The following is a 17721-nucleotide window of genomic DNA, read 5'->3' on the forward strand; positions in this document are numbered from 1 at the left end:
CTTCCACACGTTCATCAACTTGAAGAACCAAATTACATGTGAATTCCAAAAATAGATATTGGATTATGTGTGTAAACTGGTTTGTACCTGGGCAAGATTAAATTATGATTAGGGCTTTGATTGGGCCATGTCAGTAGGGCAGTGAGTCCCCACCCTTTGGTAGGTGAGGACTCCCAGATAAAAGACATGGCAAAGGACAGAATTGGAGCTTTTGATGTTGGAGTTTTGTTGTTGGAGTTTTGATGCTGGAGTCTTGAGTCGCAGCCCCGGGAAGTAAGCACACAGAGAAGCTTGGTTGTGAGGAAAGAAAAGCAGGCCCCGGGAAGAGAGGACTCGGAGCCCAGAGAGAAGCAAGCCCTGAGAAGAGAGGAACCCTGAGTCTGGAAAGAAGCAAGACCTAGGAAGAGAGGAACATAGAAAGTTGGAACCCTGGCAGACGTTGGCAGCCATCTTGCTTCAACATGTGGCAAAAGACTGGTGAGAGAAGTAGCTTATGCTCTATGGCCTGGTAACTGCAAGCTCCTACCCCCAAATAAATACCCTTACAAAGTCCAATAGATTTCTGGTACATCCCTTTGGCTGACTAATACACTCACATTTCTCAATTCATTTAAAACTATCATCGATCCACAAGAAGTTCAACTCATTTTATTTTATTATTTTTCCATCATGCCCAATCCCCATACCCACTCCCCTCTCAAAAGGCAGTCATTCTAATATGTTTAATATATGTTCTTGAATACACATGTGTCTTAGAAATAAAGGATAATTTATATACAGATTTTCTTGGCATTTATATGAATGCTACTATGCTACAGACTTCATCCTGCTTCTCACTTTTTAGATGTACCTATCCATGATGCCATGTATTGCTTTTGATTTTTGCATAGTACTTCAGGGTACATATTGACTAAATTTTATTTATCTAACCTTCTCATAATGAATACTTAGGCTGCCTCCAATTCCCTGCTCCCACAAACAACATTATCATGAACATCCTCATATATGTCCTCTTGTAGACCAATGAGAAAGTTTCCCTGGGGAATATACTCAGGAAAGGGATTAATAGTACACACTATGCCATTTGTGTTCCTATTTGCCCAAATCCTCAGATGTCCTAAGTGTTATCTCATTTTCTAATTTTTATTCTATTTTGAGGAATAGAATATAGTATTTCATTGTCTTTTAAGTTTTCATTTCTCATTTTACAAGTATATTTGTTAACCATGTAGTTTTCCTTGTTTCAGCGCCTATTCAAATCTTTCCCTCCCTTCTGCTAGTCTCTATCTCTTTCTTATTGATTTGCAAGCATGCATTTTTTAATTCAATATCTCAATCTCTTATTATTTTGGGTAGCATTGAAAATATCTTCTCCCAATCATTCATTCGTTAACTTCATCAATGGTGTTCTTTGTTGGATTTAAATTAATTAAATTTTCTAAAAGTTTGTTTCAATTTTCTAAGAGGCCCTAAACAAAATATTCTCTAATATTTTATTTAATTACCTTTTTGTTTTATGTTTAAGCTTATTAGAATAAAATTATTTATATCCTTTATTAAATTTTTCAAACTCTGTGGTACTAGTAGTTACTTCTTTATCATTCTCTAAGAGATGTTCCCACTTTATTACTTTTTCAAATAATTATTGGTTTTGTTTTGTCTTATCTTCTAATTTATTGATTTTTACCCTTATATTTATTATTTTTTATCTTATTGTTTCTTTGGGTTTAATTCATTTGCTGAAACTACATATTTCTTTCTAAATTCTACTTTAGTTATATCCCACAGATCCTTTTTTTTAACTTTCTGTTTCACAGCTTTTGATACACAGTGCTTATACTGTCATTCAATTCTAAAACTTTTATATATATCTCCTTTAAACCCATAAAGCTCAGATTTATTCTTTTATATAATCATCCCACACTCAAAAGGAAGTTTAGCTTTTAAAATGTTATCTTTTCAGATGAAGTAGTTATAGCAGAACAGTTGAACAGTAACTTAAAAGGGTAATCACTGAGATTCAGTTAGTCCCACAACGGCTAAAAACAAAAACCATTCAGGAGTGACCACAAATACAGTCTTTAATTCTCTATGGTATAAGAAACCAATCACACACCATCTGTATGAGACCTAGCTATTAAGAATATTATTTGGGAGGGGTACAAAGAGAAGGATGGATTGCCTAGGGGAAGAAGTCATTTATTAGACTGTGACAAGCTTTTAAATGTTTGCATTATCATTAACCAACTGCTTGGTTCTCTGGTCCACACACCTGCCACCTCCATCCAAAGCTCACCTCTGAAACACTGGCACCCTCTTCTGACGTTTTTGTAGTACTGCATATACCCAAGTTACTGAAGTGAAATCTCTTATTAATAAACCATAAATTAATAACTTCACAGGTAACATTTTTCGGATGACTCTATTTTATAATCCCCTGAAAAAACTGAAATTTGGCTTGATAAAAATTTGAAAGACCAGATCTTCTAAATAAAGTAAATGCCAATGAAAGAGAAAACTATGTTCACCTATACCATCTTAACAGTTTATACATATAGGCTAATTTTATTACAAGAATTATAGCTATGTACAGCAGGGGAAACAGAGATTGAGAGGTAAAGAATTTTCTTGTTTGTTAGTCTTGTTTTTGTTTATTATTACTACTAATATTGAAATAATGAAAATGCTCTAATAAGGATTGAAATGATGAATGCACAACTATGTGATTATACCAGATACCAATGCTTGTACACTTACAATGAACTGTAAGCTTTATTAATATGTATCAATAAAACTGATTTGTAAAAATAAATAAACAAATAAATACACCGGAGTCCATACTAATATAAATAACTGAATATAAGCATATGGGGGAGAAGAAACAATCTTCCTTACAGAAGAATTCCAAATTAATATATGTAGATACTACTCCTTCCAAAAGGTGAATCTTAATTTCTACCAACTCCATTAAAGGTGGGCTAAACTTATTTCCAAAAAATAGAAAAGGTAGGGGAAGGTGAAAATGGTAATGTCACAGCACAGAAACCTTGCAAACATTAACTTAATCAAATGATGATGGTTATCTTCAGTGATGTCATATGGGTCACAGGTATCCTTTGATAGGATGTTATAAGGGCACTTCAACACAGATGGGATCTCTTTTCACAAGACTTTCATACTACTTTACTGGAACTGTAGTTGGTGCTGGGGTTTAAGATATATCTAGGGGACTTGAATCTCTGGACTGATAATATGATAGCCAGGCCCTGAGACTCAACAGACTTCAACTCCTACACTCTGATTTATTGGACTTACCCCACTCAGCTAACATGGAGTTGAAAAATGTCAACCACCACACCACGGAGCCTAGAGTGCCTACAACCGAAAGCAGGAGGATTGCATCCAGTATCCATGTGGAATCTAAGCCTCCTCTTGACATAGAAGTGCAATGGACACAACCAATCCAAGGTCCACAGAGAAAATGTGGCATTGGTGTGGGAAAAGTGGCCATGGTGGCTGCTGGGTGCGGGGAATGGGAGGAAGAGATGAGATGTGGAGGCGTTTTCGGGACTTGGAGTTGTCCTGGGTGGTGCTTCACGGACAACTACGGGACATTGTAGATCCTCCCAGGGCCCACTGGATGGAACGTGGGAGAGTGTGGGCTATGATGTGGACCACTGACCATGAGGTGCAGCGATGCCCAGAGATATACCTACCAAATGCAATGGATGTGTCATGATGATGGGAGAGAGTGTTGCTGTGGGGGGAGTGGTGGGGTGGGGGCGGTGGGGTTGAATGGGACCTCATATTTTTTTAATGTAATATTTTTAAAAAATTAAAAATTAAAAAAAAAAAGGGCACTTCACATCTGTGTTATTCTTTTTCAAAACCCATAAAATAAGCTCAATCTAATAAAGAAAAAAACATCAGATAAACCTAGATTAGGAGATATTTAAAGGAAAGATTGAGAAACTCAACAGATTAGAAGAGATTGGGAAGAAATGACAACTAAATGCAATTTGAGACACGGACTAGATCCTGAAAGAGGACATCAATGGACATACTAGTGAAACCCAAATAAAGTCTGAGGGTTAGCCGATATATAGAAATGTCAGTTTCTTATGTTTGACAAATGTACTATCCATGGCAATATAATTCAGTTGGGGAACCTGAAGGATGGGTATACTATACATAAACTCCCTTTACTATGCTTGCAACTTTTCTGTAAATCTAAAATTATTCCAAAATTTAAAATTTATTTAAAAAAAAAAGATGATAACAATGATTAATTTACAAAGGCCTTACTATATGCCAGGAAGTAGACATAAATAAACTAGTTTAAATCACATGACTTTATGAATGAAGTAGGCAATCATCCTACATATATAGAAAGTGAGATATAATGAGGTTAAATATGCCCAAGATCACACAACTCTTAGTATGTGGTAAAACTAAACTTCGAACTCAGTAATTATGACTCTAGAGCTGGGGCCTACCTACTACTGTATCTCATGATTTTATGAAAATATCCCTGTGAGGAAGAATGGAACAGGGACCATGATAAAATGATACATGATTAAAATGGAAAGAATACAGGTTCCTTTGCCAAAATGCATGAAAAATTACGAATATGTCATCCAAATCTGTTTATTTTCAACAAAGCCCCAAACAGTACAAAAATAAAACATCATATGAAATAAATTTGTCCTTTCCCCACTCATCTTCACTTGAATGTTCTGATCTTCTATGCTTTTAGTCATTCTTTCTCCAATTCATTTCTTTTTTCCATCAAACTATGTCATTATTTATCTATAAATTATTTCATTATTATTACATAATCCAACTCTGAACCAGAAAAGAGGGAGAAGAGAAGGGAAGATGGTGGGAAAGTGAAATAAAAAAACGAATTCATATGTTGTGCTGCATTTTTTTCTATTAAGCTGAGCTTCTTACCTATTCCTACCTTTCATATTTCACTGAGTTCTTCCAAAAATATTTATATTAAGACAGTAAATTCAAACAGCATCATGAATTCCTTCTCTTTGATCATTGAAATTATGATAGATTCTCATCTGTCTGGGATTATTTAGTGTATTCCTATCTGAAGTCAAGGCCAACAGGTTAGATAAGATTTCTAAAAATACTCTTTTCAAACAGGATATGAAGCAATTACATTGTCTAATGATCTGTTGTTCAGAACTAGATCTATCTAGAACATCTCTAGATCCCACAGTTTGCCTACGTAAAGTTATAAATAAAATAAAAAATTAAGAACACTTAAACACAATCCAAATACAAGGGTAACAAAGCTCACTGCCATTCATGACTAGAAGATTTACCATGAATGAAAACTAAGCTTCTAAATCAATGATTTCTTTTTTACAACTATCTTTTCATTTTAATAATGTTAGAGTATATTTAAAGTACAGACCTAGTAAAAGCACAAAGTATTAAAAGTGTAAATAAACTGTACAAGTTTTAATTTGTTAGATTTAAGAACTGAGATAAGATAGCTATATTTTAGTACAGTAACTAAATACACTGTTAAAGACTTTATCCTAAAATTATCCATATTTTCCAGCTCTATACATATAACACATATGAAAAGATGCCAAGGAAACAAATCCCAGAATTCTTTTACCTCAGTCTGTAGGATGGCAGCCCTTTGTTCCTTCGCAGTCAAGGACTCCTTCAGCACTTCAATGTGTTGCTTACTATCTGAGAACTGGTTCGTGAGTGTTTCCAGCTTTGTCTGTAGGGCTAGTAGTTCTGTGTCCTTTCTGGACAATTCCTGCTTTACCTGACCAATCTAGAGAAGAAAATAAAACACTATAAGGAAAGGAGAAATGAAACAATCACCACTTGTCTGGATCTTTACCAGCTCTAAGTCTTAAATCATGATACTAAACACAGCATTAATTTTATAACTCAGATTTAGATAATGTGGCTCCTCAAAAAAAAAAAAAGAAAAAAGAAAAACTAAGCATATTCAACAAACAGGGAAATCTCCAGTTTTCATTTTATGTGTCAGCTAAATATTTTCTGAAACCCCTTAAAAAAGGAATAGAGCAGGGAGTAGATGTGGCTCAAGCAATTGAGTACTTCCTTCCCACATGGGAGGTCCCAGGTTTGGTTTCAAATGCCTCCTAAACAAAACAAAACAAAACAAAACAAAACAAAACAAAACAAAAAAACAAGCAAAACAAACAAAACCCAAAACCAGCTCAGGGGAGCTAATGTGGCTCAGTGGTTGAGCACCAGCTTCCCACATACAAGGTCCCAAGTTCAATCCTCAGCCCGCTAACTAAAAAAATATTTTTTAATTTAAAAATTTAAAGAAGAATGGAGGAGACAGGATATCCCAATTCAATTATATGAGAATGAGATATTATGGATCAAATGTAGGTTTAGTGTAGATATAACACCAAAAGAAATAAACCTCCTAATATTGCTATTTAAAGTAAATCTGAATGACACTGCTACTGTGATTTTTTTTTTTATTTTTCAATAAGATTTTTCTTCATTCTCAAACAAATTTTACACAAAATTCCTACTCTAAAAACTATGTTAGAGGAGCAGATGTGGCTCAAGTGGTTGAGTGCCTCTGCTTCCCACATGGGAGGTACCGGGTTTGGTTCCCAGTGCCTCCTAAAAAATAAAAACAATAAAATTTAAAAAAAATTTATTTTAGTGTTGTAAGGCATTATAAACATGTGCTTTAAAATTCTTGTAATTTTGATGAGTTATGGGTAATGAGCCAAAAAAAGATTCCACCCACAAAATTCTATCTCCAAAAACTTGTCATACCAATTAAATGGATAAAAGTATGTGATATAAATAAAGAAGAAAAGTTCATTCTTTAAGAATCTAATTTTTTCTCTATTTACAAACATAGCTATTCATTCACCAAATTTTTCCTTATGTTTATTGTATGAGAAGTACTTGAGGACACTAAGAACATCAGTGGAAGATTTTGTGAATGGCTGCTATTTTCATCTTGTAAAATAGATATGCATCCAGGAGTAAACATACACTGTGATGGTGTGGAGTCTTTCATATACTTTACCAATTAAAAAAAAGGTCACATTATTATTCTACCCCTAACACAAAAGACTGCAATAAAACACATACTTGTAGGAGAAATGCTTAATGTGTTACTATTTCTCCAGCTAAAGAACTATGACTATGACCTAAAAGATTACTCAAATTTCTAGCTCCTCCAACCATGCAATTAAATATAAATATAAAATCTTGGTTTTCTGATCATCTGCATTATTAAATAATCTTCAAATAAAGTCAATAAAATTGACTTTAATGGCTGAGAAAAGGAAGAGAATATTACAAATGGGAAGCAAATGTAATATAGAGGTTCAGAGCACAAGGTTTACAGTCAATCACACAGGAGACCAAGGCAGTCATACTTCTTTAAGCAATTACTTTACTTTTCTAAGGCTTGGTTTCCTAATCTGAAATATAGAGAAATTATACCAAATGTCATTGTATTTTTAGGGATTAAATAAAATAATGTTATGGAATGGGCTTAGCCTATCGTATGATACAACACAGAAATAAATAATAATAGCTAAGAGAAAAATAAAGTTGTAGATCAACTTCTCTTCCAGATAATACGTGGTTACCATAAACCAAATTAGACCCTTTTAGACAAAATATTTCACTTTTTATCTATACTATAAAATGGCCCAAAAATAGCAAAAGCACCAAATTAGCATGATTTTTTAAGAATGTTTCATTTAGTCATAAGCAGTTTTCCCTGACACTTTGACAGATACACATATGTCCTAGGATAGGCCAGTATAGTGAAGAACTTACAGGCACAAATTCTGAATCCAGATTATATAATCTGTCCCTGACTAGCATTTTCCCAGGTACCATTCTGTTACCTAAATTTCCCAATCTATAAAATTGGGATTGATAATATATCAATTTAGCAGGTATAAAATGCTTGTTCATAAGACAAAAGAATGAAGTTGTAACCTAAATTTAGAGACTTAGTTTAACTCTCAAGCTGATTTTAATTTATTCAGTAATTCTAAATAAGGTAATCACTTTCTATACATCTGTTCTAAAGAAAGCAACATTTGTAGCAAAATCATCTAATGGAAATTTAAAGATAATGCCTACACAGGAAGATAGAACACTTTATTCAAGAATTTCAAATTCAAATAAACACGATGTGATGGACTAAGAATATCTGCCTATTCTCGTACCTAAGAAGAAAAAAGATTGTCATTCACATAAATCAAAAACAAAAAAAAAGGATTAAGGAAAAAACAAGGTTTGAAGTTGATACCATCTACAGAATGACAAAAGCAACAATAAAAAACAAAATATAGGGCTTCCAGAACAAGTGAGGGCTCAATACACACAAAGTGACATATGGATCAAACTGGTGAACAAGAGTCGGTTAAAGAGCAGAGCAGGCTGGTTAGTGCTAGTATTGGGAAAAGCTGCCAACCACAGAGGAGGAAAGTGTAAGCCACCCAGAAGCGAGAGCTGGCAGGGTCCCACTGTGGGATCACTGCACACAAAGAAATAAATCTTACGGCAAAGACCTCAGCCTGAAGACCAGCCGCTCTCTTTTTCAGCTCCTCCCCTTGAGCCTCTTTGGAATTTAGTTCCTCCTTCAGTTGCTCTACCTGTCACGACATTGTTATTCTTTTTCACTTACATATCAACTCAGGTTTTCATAATATATCAGCTGTTGAGTCAGAGTGGTAACTAGAAATAATAACTGATATAACACAATTAAACCTGTTACCCTACTTCCCTCTTCAAAGGGTCCTAGATGAATTCTCTATTTTCATAGGACTTTTAAATGGACAGGAATGTATTCACCACAAATGGAATGCATAAGTGTAGAGATTAAATTGCAGTATATTTTGTTCTCAAATTGGGGAGAGGGGGTACAAGCTAATAAAGTGTTGGGGTGTGTGAATTTTTTACTTCTAAACTGGAAGAAGAACTCACAGATGCCTAGATGGTTTATAGACTCAAACTAAATGACTTTGGAACTATAGAAGTTCCAAAACTATGTGTCTAAGTTTTATAAACACAGACTGCTGTGCCTCAGTAGTACCTATCTTGCTGTACCCAAAAGGCAAGTGGGAAGCAATACATCTAACAGCAAATGGTTCTTCCCCAAGGGAGAGAGTAAAGGACTTCCCTTTGTGGATCTGTATGTGAAGGGAAAACATGGTATTATTGAACTCATGTCAGAAAAAAGGCAGGGAAAAGGTTCAACCTCTTAGGGGTTTGACTTTTAAAATAATTGACAAGAGACTGAGAACTTGATGTCTTATAGTGTGAGAAAAACTCATTTGAATATAATTCTATTAATTATTGAATATAGTTATTGAATATAATTCTATTAATCAGCCAGAAGTACTGACAGATATGAAATGTTAAACTGTGGCAATACACACTTAGTCTCATATGGGAAATTTTCTTCTCAATGAAAATTATACAATGTAATTATGTCTGAATTCAATTCTGGGAAAATTCCATTTGAAAGAATGGTTCTGTAAGTATTCTTCCCTAAAGTCTGATAACAGGAAATAAGAATATTCATCAATTTTTTAAGCTGTTTTTAATAATTCAGCACACCATTACCTTATTTTTCATAAATTTAGAATGGCTCCGATACACCTCCATTTGCTTCATTTCCTCTTCCCGTTCTTCTGTACTCAAAGCCCCATTTGATTTCAGCATCTGGATTTCCTCTTCCAAGTCTCGGAGCCCACGTTCCATAGAGGAAATTTTTGAATCCTGAGGACAATGGAATATTTAGATATTAAATTATTCACAAAAACTCAGAGAAGATGAGCAACCTGTTCTTTAAATATGTTAAACTTTTAAAAAGTAGGCGGCGGACTTGGCCCAGTGGTTAGGACGTCTGCCTACCACATGGGAGGTCCGTGGTTCAAATCCCAGGCCTTCTTGACCCATGTGGAGCTGGCCCATGCGCAGTGCTGATGCGCGCAAGGAGTGCCCTGACATGCAGGGGTGTCCCCCGCATAGGGGAGCCCCACGCACAAGGAGTGCGCCCCATAAGGAGAGCCACCCAGAGTAAAAGAAAGTGCAGCCTGCCCAGGAATGGTGCCGCCCACATGGAGAGCTGACACAGCAAGATGACAACAAAAAGAAACACAGATTCCCATGCTGCTGACAACAACAGAAGCGGACAAAGATGACGCAGCAAATAGACACAGAGAACAGACAACCAGGGTCGGGGGGGGAGGGGAGAGAAATAAATAAATAAATCTTTTTTTTTTTTTTTTTAAATTTTAAAAAGTAAACAAATATGCAGAAAAATTGCTACCTGGCAATTAATGCCTTGCTTCTAAAATACATCACTTATGGTCTTTGGGTAGAAGGAAGAGAAATCTTACATTTTGATATAAGAGAAATCTTAAAATATGATTTTTTCCTCTACCTCTTCCTCTGATTATGGGCCCTCTTAATTAAAATTGAGAGAATTTACTAAAGAAGTAGAAGCAATGGAAAACTGGTTAAAGTTTCTCTGCACTGATGGTCAATAAAATTTTAGTGAAAAAAAATTCTAAAATTCACAGCCTTTCCTAGGTCTAATATTTTATCATTTTACTCAGTGGTCCCTAAAAGGTATATGTCTACCTGAAAGGATTGGGGTTGGGGGCTCAAAAAAGATTTATACAAAAATGTTCATAACTATATTTACAATAATAAAAATTTTAGAGGAATGGATGTAGCTCAAGCAGTTGAGTGACTGACTTCCCACATGGGATGTCCCAGGTTCAGTTCCCAGTGCCTCCTAAAAATAACCAAAACAAACAACAAGCAAAATAAAGGAAAAAAACCAACTCGGGGGAGTCCATTTAAGTCAGTGGTTCAGTGCCAGCTTCCCACATACAAGGTCCTGGGTTCAATCCCCAGCCCCAGTACCTCAAAAGCAGTTAAGCCCTGCCTCCCACACTGAAGTTCTAAAGTTCAGTTCCCCATGCCTCTTAAAGGGAAAAAAGAAGAAGAAAACAGACAACGAAGCAAACAAAAAAAAACCAAGCAGACAACAAGCAAAAACAACAAGCAAACAGACAAGCAAGCCATCTCAGGATGGGGAAAGAAAATTTTATAACAAAAATAATGAATTACATTAGCAATTACATTTGAAATACTTCAAGGTTTTTAAAAATCACTGTCTTTGTAAACCGTAAACATTACCACAAATATCAACCCTAGATTATCCTTCAATATTCAATTTCTTGATTTTGTCACAGTATCTACTTTACTCCTAAGACTGCTTTAGATGCCATCAATTGCAGAAGAACTGCTACACAGAACTATTACCCTTTAATCTATAGCTGCATATACTTATTTCCCTAAGAAAGAGACCTTTAAGAGCATAACTTTATTATTAAGCTTTATTTAACTTGAAATGTCAGAGTATTCATTCTTCTGGGAAACAATTTTGAGGTTGACTTCCTTTGCCACTTTACCTCAGAGATTTCTTGACTGATTTCACTTGCTATCCTAATTAGTAGAGCATGCAGATAAAAGAGTTTAAGAACTCAAGAAGGATAACTACAACTAGTTATTTTCAGGTTCAGGACAGAAACTTGCATTTCCTTTAATAATACCACAGCAAAAATTTTCTATTACAAATCTATCCAAATTAAAACATACATCTAAACCCAAACCAGGATTTTGATTCACTCATTTAAAACTAGTGGGCCCGACGCAATCTCTGGGCCTATGAAAAGTAAGTTACTTCAATTGCACTATCTGAGAATCACTTTTAAGATTACTATATGTGTTTCTGGAAACATCAAAATGTAGTTCCTCAATATTGACTTTAAAATACTAAGTATATGCATATGGCTAACCTGCAAAAGAAAGTGAAATATGAGTTCTCCTGGGTGGTAAAGAAAGGGGGCCAGAAGGAACCAGCAAGATGGCAGCAGGGTAAGGAGCTCCTAGAGTCAGCTCCTGCTACAGGGTAGTTAGCAAACACCCAGGGCTATCTGGAGCTAGCTGAAGCACCTGTTTGGGGGCTTCAGGAGATCAAAAGAACATCCTGCCACATCCTTGAAGGAGTGGAAGGAGAAGACTGCCCATCTGTAGAGAAGCCTCTTAAGTAGAGCGCTCCACACCCCGGAGGCCAGTGCCCATCCTCCACTGGAGGCACAAGCCGCCTCCAGAGCTGTTCGGCGGCTGGAATAGAAAGCTCCACTTCCCAAAAACGGGGAAGGAAGAGACGGTTGGGCACCAATTTCAGCTACTGAAAAGTAAATTCAGCGGGCTACAGTATAATCCTGAGAACAGCTCAAGTTTGAGCCTGTCCAGGTCAGAAAGAGGCCGGAAGCTGCCATCTTAACTCCATGCCTGGCACAAGGGGAGTGGGGCAGACTGAAAATCCCAGTGCTGGTGGGGACCGGCTTCTTTCCATCCAGATAGATGGCAGCTCTAGCCTAGGCCCCAGTGCCACCTCCAGCAGGGAAGAAGCTGCGGGGACCTGCGCCAACCTCTCTGGGAAATTACTGGCCAAGCTGGGGAGGCCGGTGACTATCCTACCCCGGCAGCACAAGCAGCCCCAGGAGCTATTGTGTCTGGAATTGGAAGTTCCATTTCCCAGAAACAGAGGAGGAGGAGAGAGTTGGCTGCGGATTTCGGCTACTGATTAGGAGACTTGGCTGGCTAAGATATTACCATGGGAACAGGGGTGTGTAAATCAGCCCAAGTCAGAAAGAGGCCAGTGGCACCATTCTGACTTCCCCCGCAGCCTGAGGGGAAGCTAGCTTACTGAAACTCTCCGGGTCAGCAGGAACCAGCTTCTTTCATGAAAATCAGTCTGCAGCCCTAGCCTAGGATTCAGCCCCGCCTCTGGCAGGGAGGACACTGAGGAGCCCTGCACCACGCTATAGGGGTAACTGCAGGTAACTCTGGCTGGCATAGACTGAAAATCAGAAGTCTACCAGGGCAACTGCGGTCATCTTAGACTGCACTGCATAGATTGCAGCCCACACCTGCAGCTCCTCCCCCACTCCAGGCAGGGCAGGAAGGGCCGAGAAACTTCATCAGTCTCTCTGGGCAACTTCAGTCTAGACCTGCACGACTTGGATTATTCCACACAACTATGACTCTGTCCCTATCCCTGGCAAAGGAGAAAGTTAGAAGAAGATTCATTGGGTGGCACAATGAGGGCAGCTTGAGCCTCCACAGCTTACAGCACCAACTACATGCTTGGCTCCTACTGTACAATCAACCAAGGTAGAAAGGATATGAAACCCTAAACTAAAGAGAAAAACTGCACCCAGAAAAAATACTCTACTAAGCCAGATGCAAAGACACCAACAAAAAATTACAATCCACACCAAGAAACAGGAACCTTAGGCCAAGTTAAACGAACAAGATAAGCTTCCAGATGACATAAAGGAGTTGAGACAACTAATCACAGATGTTCCAAAAAATCTTCTAAATAAATTCAATGAGATGGCTAAGGAGATTAAGGATATTAAGACATTGGATGAGCACAAGGAAAAATTTGAAAGCATACATAGAAAAATGGCAGATCCTATGGGAATGAAAGGTGCAATAAATGAAATTTTTAAAAATTGGAATCATATAGTAGCAGATTTGAGGAAGGAGAAGAAAGGATTGATGAGCTTGAAGAAATTGTCTCTGAAAGTGAACATACAAAAGAACAGATAAAGAATAGAATGGAAAAAATTGAACAAGGTCTCGGAACTAAATGACAGCAAAAGGTGTGCAAACATCTGTGTCATGGGTGTCCAGGGAGAAGAGAAGGGTAAAAGGGCAAAAGAAATATTTGAAGAAATAACAGTAGAAAATTTCCCAACCCTACTGAAGGACATAGATATCCCTGTCCAAGAAGCACAACGAAAAAATCATTCAAAAAAATAAAAATAGACTAACTCCAAGACACATACTCATCAGCATGTCAAATGCCAAAGACAAAGAGAGAATTCTGAGAGCAGCAAGAGAAAAGCAATGCATAATATATAAGGGATATCCAGTAAGATTAAGTACTGATTTTTCACCTGAAACCATGGAGATAAGAAGACAGTGGTCTGATCTATTTAAGATACTACAAGAGAACTTCCAGGTAAGAATCTTATATCCAGCAAGTCTTTCAAAAATGAGGGCGAGTTTAGAATATTCACAGATAAACAGAAACTAAGAGAATTTCTAAGCAAGAGAAATACTAAAGGGTATGCTAGAGCCTGAAAGAAAAGACAGGAGAAAGTCTAGAAACGAAGATTATATCAATAAAAGTAACTAAAAGTGTCAAAAGAGTGGTGAAAATAAAATATGACAGATAAAACTCAAATAGTCAGGAATAAACTTAACCAATGATGTAAGGCACTTGTATTCAGAAAACTGCAACTCAAAGTTAAAACAAGTCAAAAAAGCCCTAAATAACAGAAGAACATTCCATGCTCATGGATTGGAAGACTAAATATCATTAAAATGTCAATTTTACTCAAATTTATATACAGATTTAATGCAATCCCAATAAAAATTCCAGCATTAAAGAAAAAATTGAAAACATGATCATAAAATTTATTTGGAAGGGTAGGGAGTCCTGAAGCCAGAAACATCATAAAAAGGAAAAGTGAACCCTCATCTCCAGACTTTAATCATAATACCTACATATAATGGTAAAAACTTCATGGTACCAGACTAAAGACAGACACAATAGACCAATGGAACTAAATTTATGGTTCAGAAACAGACCCTCACAGGTATCGTCAAGTGATTTTTGACTAGCCTGTCAAACTCACACAGCTCTGGCAGAACAATCCATTCAATAAATGGTGCTGAAAGTGTGATATACTTCAATAAATATAAATAAATAAATAAATAAAAATACATGTAGAGCTCTAAAAAAAGGGGGAGGGGCAGCTGAAAAAGGAAGTATACTTCTAGCAACACTGGTGCGCCACACAAGATAATACAGATAGCCCCAGCTAAGAAAAAAAGCACTCATTACAACTCCAGCTCCGCACATCACAAGATAGCCTCTACCCCAAAGTCCTTACCTAAGTATTATCATTTCCCTCACCCCAATACAGAGAAAAAGAGAGGCAGTTCTTGCCCAGATCAGCAGCTCTACTACTGAAACATGCACCCATAAAGTTCTCCCCTAAAAGGACCCATGAATGCAGCTCTGAAAAACAGGAGGCAGGCACTTACTGTTCAGAAATGGAACCTACCAGGCTACTCTATGAAATCAGGCCAGAATATTAATACCTGATACACTAAGCTAGTTACAGCAACAAATCCATCTCTATCCAGGCTGTGTTTATTTGAGGAAAGTCCCTCCAACCAGGCTTCTTACTCCTAGAATTACTATTAATAATAGGTAAATAACTCAAATACTTATCACCTGACGGCCCATCAATTTCCCAACCCTGGCTCTCCCACCATTGATTAACCAATCCCACTGAACCTACTGAAATCCTCAGCTAGTTGTTAAATTCCCCCAGATCCTTAACCTTTTCACAAAGGTTGTCTCCCTGCTTCAAGTAAAACCTGGCTTCTCCAAAGGATCTATTTTCCCTAAACCTCTCCAATGAAGACTGGTAATCCTTCAGCTCCAAAAAGAAGCAGGGGGAATGTACTGATGTTCTCCTGTTTCCTCAATGATATTTTTTCCTTTTATTTAAAACTCATACTCACTTTCACATTACCCTTCTCACTGCAACCATCTAGGGACTTCCCAATCACTCCAGCCAATTTTATGAAGTCTGACATCTGGCTCATAATCTTCCCTTCATTAGCCACTCTTGCCATCATCCTAGGATTTCAATGGCACAGTTTCTTTATCTCCTTAATTCCAATGAAATCATCCTCCAGTCCATTTTAGCTATCCAGTTTACAGGCTCACACTCTGGATTCTAATATCACCCAGGGGTCTTTCCAGGTCTATCATACTCTCATTATTTCCTGTTCTTCACTCTCACTGAGATCTCTACTTCTTTAATTTTTACATTTTCTCCCAATATCAGTCAATTCTGATTTATATTCCTTCCATATCCAGTCTACATTCATTTCCCTCAATACATTAACATCATTCTGCTATATCTACACAGCAAAACTCTAATCCTAGAGCACAATAATTCTCTGCTCTTCCACTGCTAGAGGAAAAAGAAAAGAAGTAAAAAGGAAAAAAAGGCAAGAAAACAGAAAGGGCAAAAAGAAAGAAAGGGAGAAGGGGGACCAAGGGAAGAGAAGGAAGAAAAGCAAGTTGCATCACCTTGCAGATAGTTGGGCTCTTTTAGTGTCTATCAATCATCTTCCTTTCCCATTTCCCCCAGAGACTCACTCTCAAGTTCATGCCATTCTCTCGGCAACTGAGCTATTTCAGGGCTATGTCAGTTCTGATTTTAGAATAATATACACCCATTGGTCCACCAAGAACGTCCTGCTTCTTAGCAGAATGGCCAAAGGTTAGCAACTTAAAACAGATCCACTGCTGGGGAGCAGATGTGGCTCAAGCAGTTAGACGACCATCTACCACATGAGATGTCCTGAGCTTGGTTCCCGGTGCCTCCTGAAGAAGACAAACAAGACAACAAGCTCGGAAGCGGACTTGCCCCAGTGGTTAGAGCATCCGTCTACCATATGGGAGGTCTGTGGTTCAAACCCCGGGCCTCCTTGACCTGTGTGGAGCTGGCCTACGCACAGTACTGATGTGCGCAAGGAGTGCCATGCCACACAGGGGTGTCCCCCGCATAGGGGAGCCCCACGCACAAGGAGTGCGCCCCGTAAGGAGAGCCACCCAGCGCGAAAGAAAGTGCAGCCTGCCCAGGAATGGCGCCGCTCACATGGAGAACTGACGCAGCAACATGACACAACAAAAAGAGACACAGATTCCCGTGCTACCGACAACAACAGAAGTGGATAAAGAATACGCAGCAAAATGGACACAGATAACAGACAACTGGGGGAGGGGGCAGGGAAGGGGAGAGAGATAAATAAAAATCTTTAAAAAAAAAAAAGACAGAAAGCTGACACAAAGGGCTTGTACAACAAGATGTCACAACAAAGAGACACAATGAGGAGATGCAACAAACAGGGAGTGAATGTGGCTCAAGTGACTGAGCACCTCCCTCCCACATGGGAGGTCCTGCATTCAGTTCCTAGTGCCTCCAAAAAAAGAAAAGCACACACAGAGAGCAGACAGTGAACACAAACAATGGGAGGGGGGAAGGGGGGATAAATAAATCTTTAAATTAAAAAATAGATCCTTCACCAAATGACAATATTACACTGCCCCATTCTGTCAAAAGGTGAGTTAAGGAACAATTTTTGTGTTTACGTTGTATATATGTTATTACAATAAAAACTTTTTTTTAAAGGAGTAATTTTTGAGACAGGGAGTAGAATATAAAATGTACAAATAAACTTGTGGGAATGTGAAAAAGTTAAAAACATGCAATTAAACCATTCTAAAAGCTCTTTACAATATATTTTCAAGACTACTAATTATCTAACTACAAAACCCCAAATCCGCTAATTTGGAATTTGTTTGGTCAATCCTTTCCCTGTAAGAATGAAAATGTACACAATATGAACAAGGTTTCAAGATAAAATAATCCAAATTAAGAGAATGATTTTCATAATTGTACTTGGAAAGCATCTATTTACATAAAATTAGTTATATATCAGTAACTAAACATTCTTCCCTGATCAACAAATATT

At 37.4% G+C, this 17721-nt stretch overlaps 1 protein-coding gene across 24 annotated transcripts in view; it reads right to left on the bottom strand.

The window, feature by feature from the left end:
* The window catches only part of ERC1 (ELKS/RAB6-interacting/CAST family member 1), a 661999-nt gene that overhangs the window by 482512 nt on the left and 161766 nt on the right, over positions 1 to 17721 (bottom strand). For 10 of the 24 annotated variants that reach the window (XR_011646635.1, XR_011646641.1, XM_058282534.2 and 7 more), the window contains 3 exons: positions 9631 to 9786; positions 8574 to 8657; positions 5642 to 5809 (listed from right to left, as the gene is read on the bottom strand). Coding sequence is in view for 17 of the 24 variants with exons in the window: in XM_058282534.2 (XP_058138517.1) it covers positions 5642 to 5809; positions 8574 to 8657; positions 9631 to 9786 (408 nt within the window). In the remaining 7 variants the exon portion in view is untranslated. Of the gene's footprint in view, positions 1 to 5641; positions 5810 to 8564; positions 8658 to 9630; positions 9787 to 17721 lie in introns of all 24 variants that reach the window. The other 14 variants (XR_011646640.1, XR_011646637.1, XR_011646639.1 and 11 more) reach the window with 2 other exon arrangements.

The sequence above is a fragment of the Dasypus novemcinctus genome, chromosome 20 (assembly GCF_030445035.2).
Source record: "Dasypus novemcinctus isolate mDasNov1 chromosome 20, mDasNov1.1.hap2, whole genome shotgun sequence".
Taxonomy (NCBI): domain Eukaryota; kingdom Metazoa; phylum Chordata; class Mammalia; order Cingulata; family Dasypodidae; genus Dasypus; species Dasypus novemcinctus.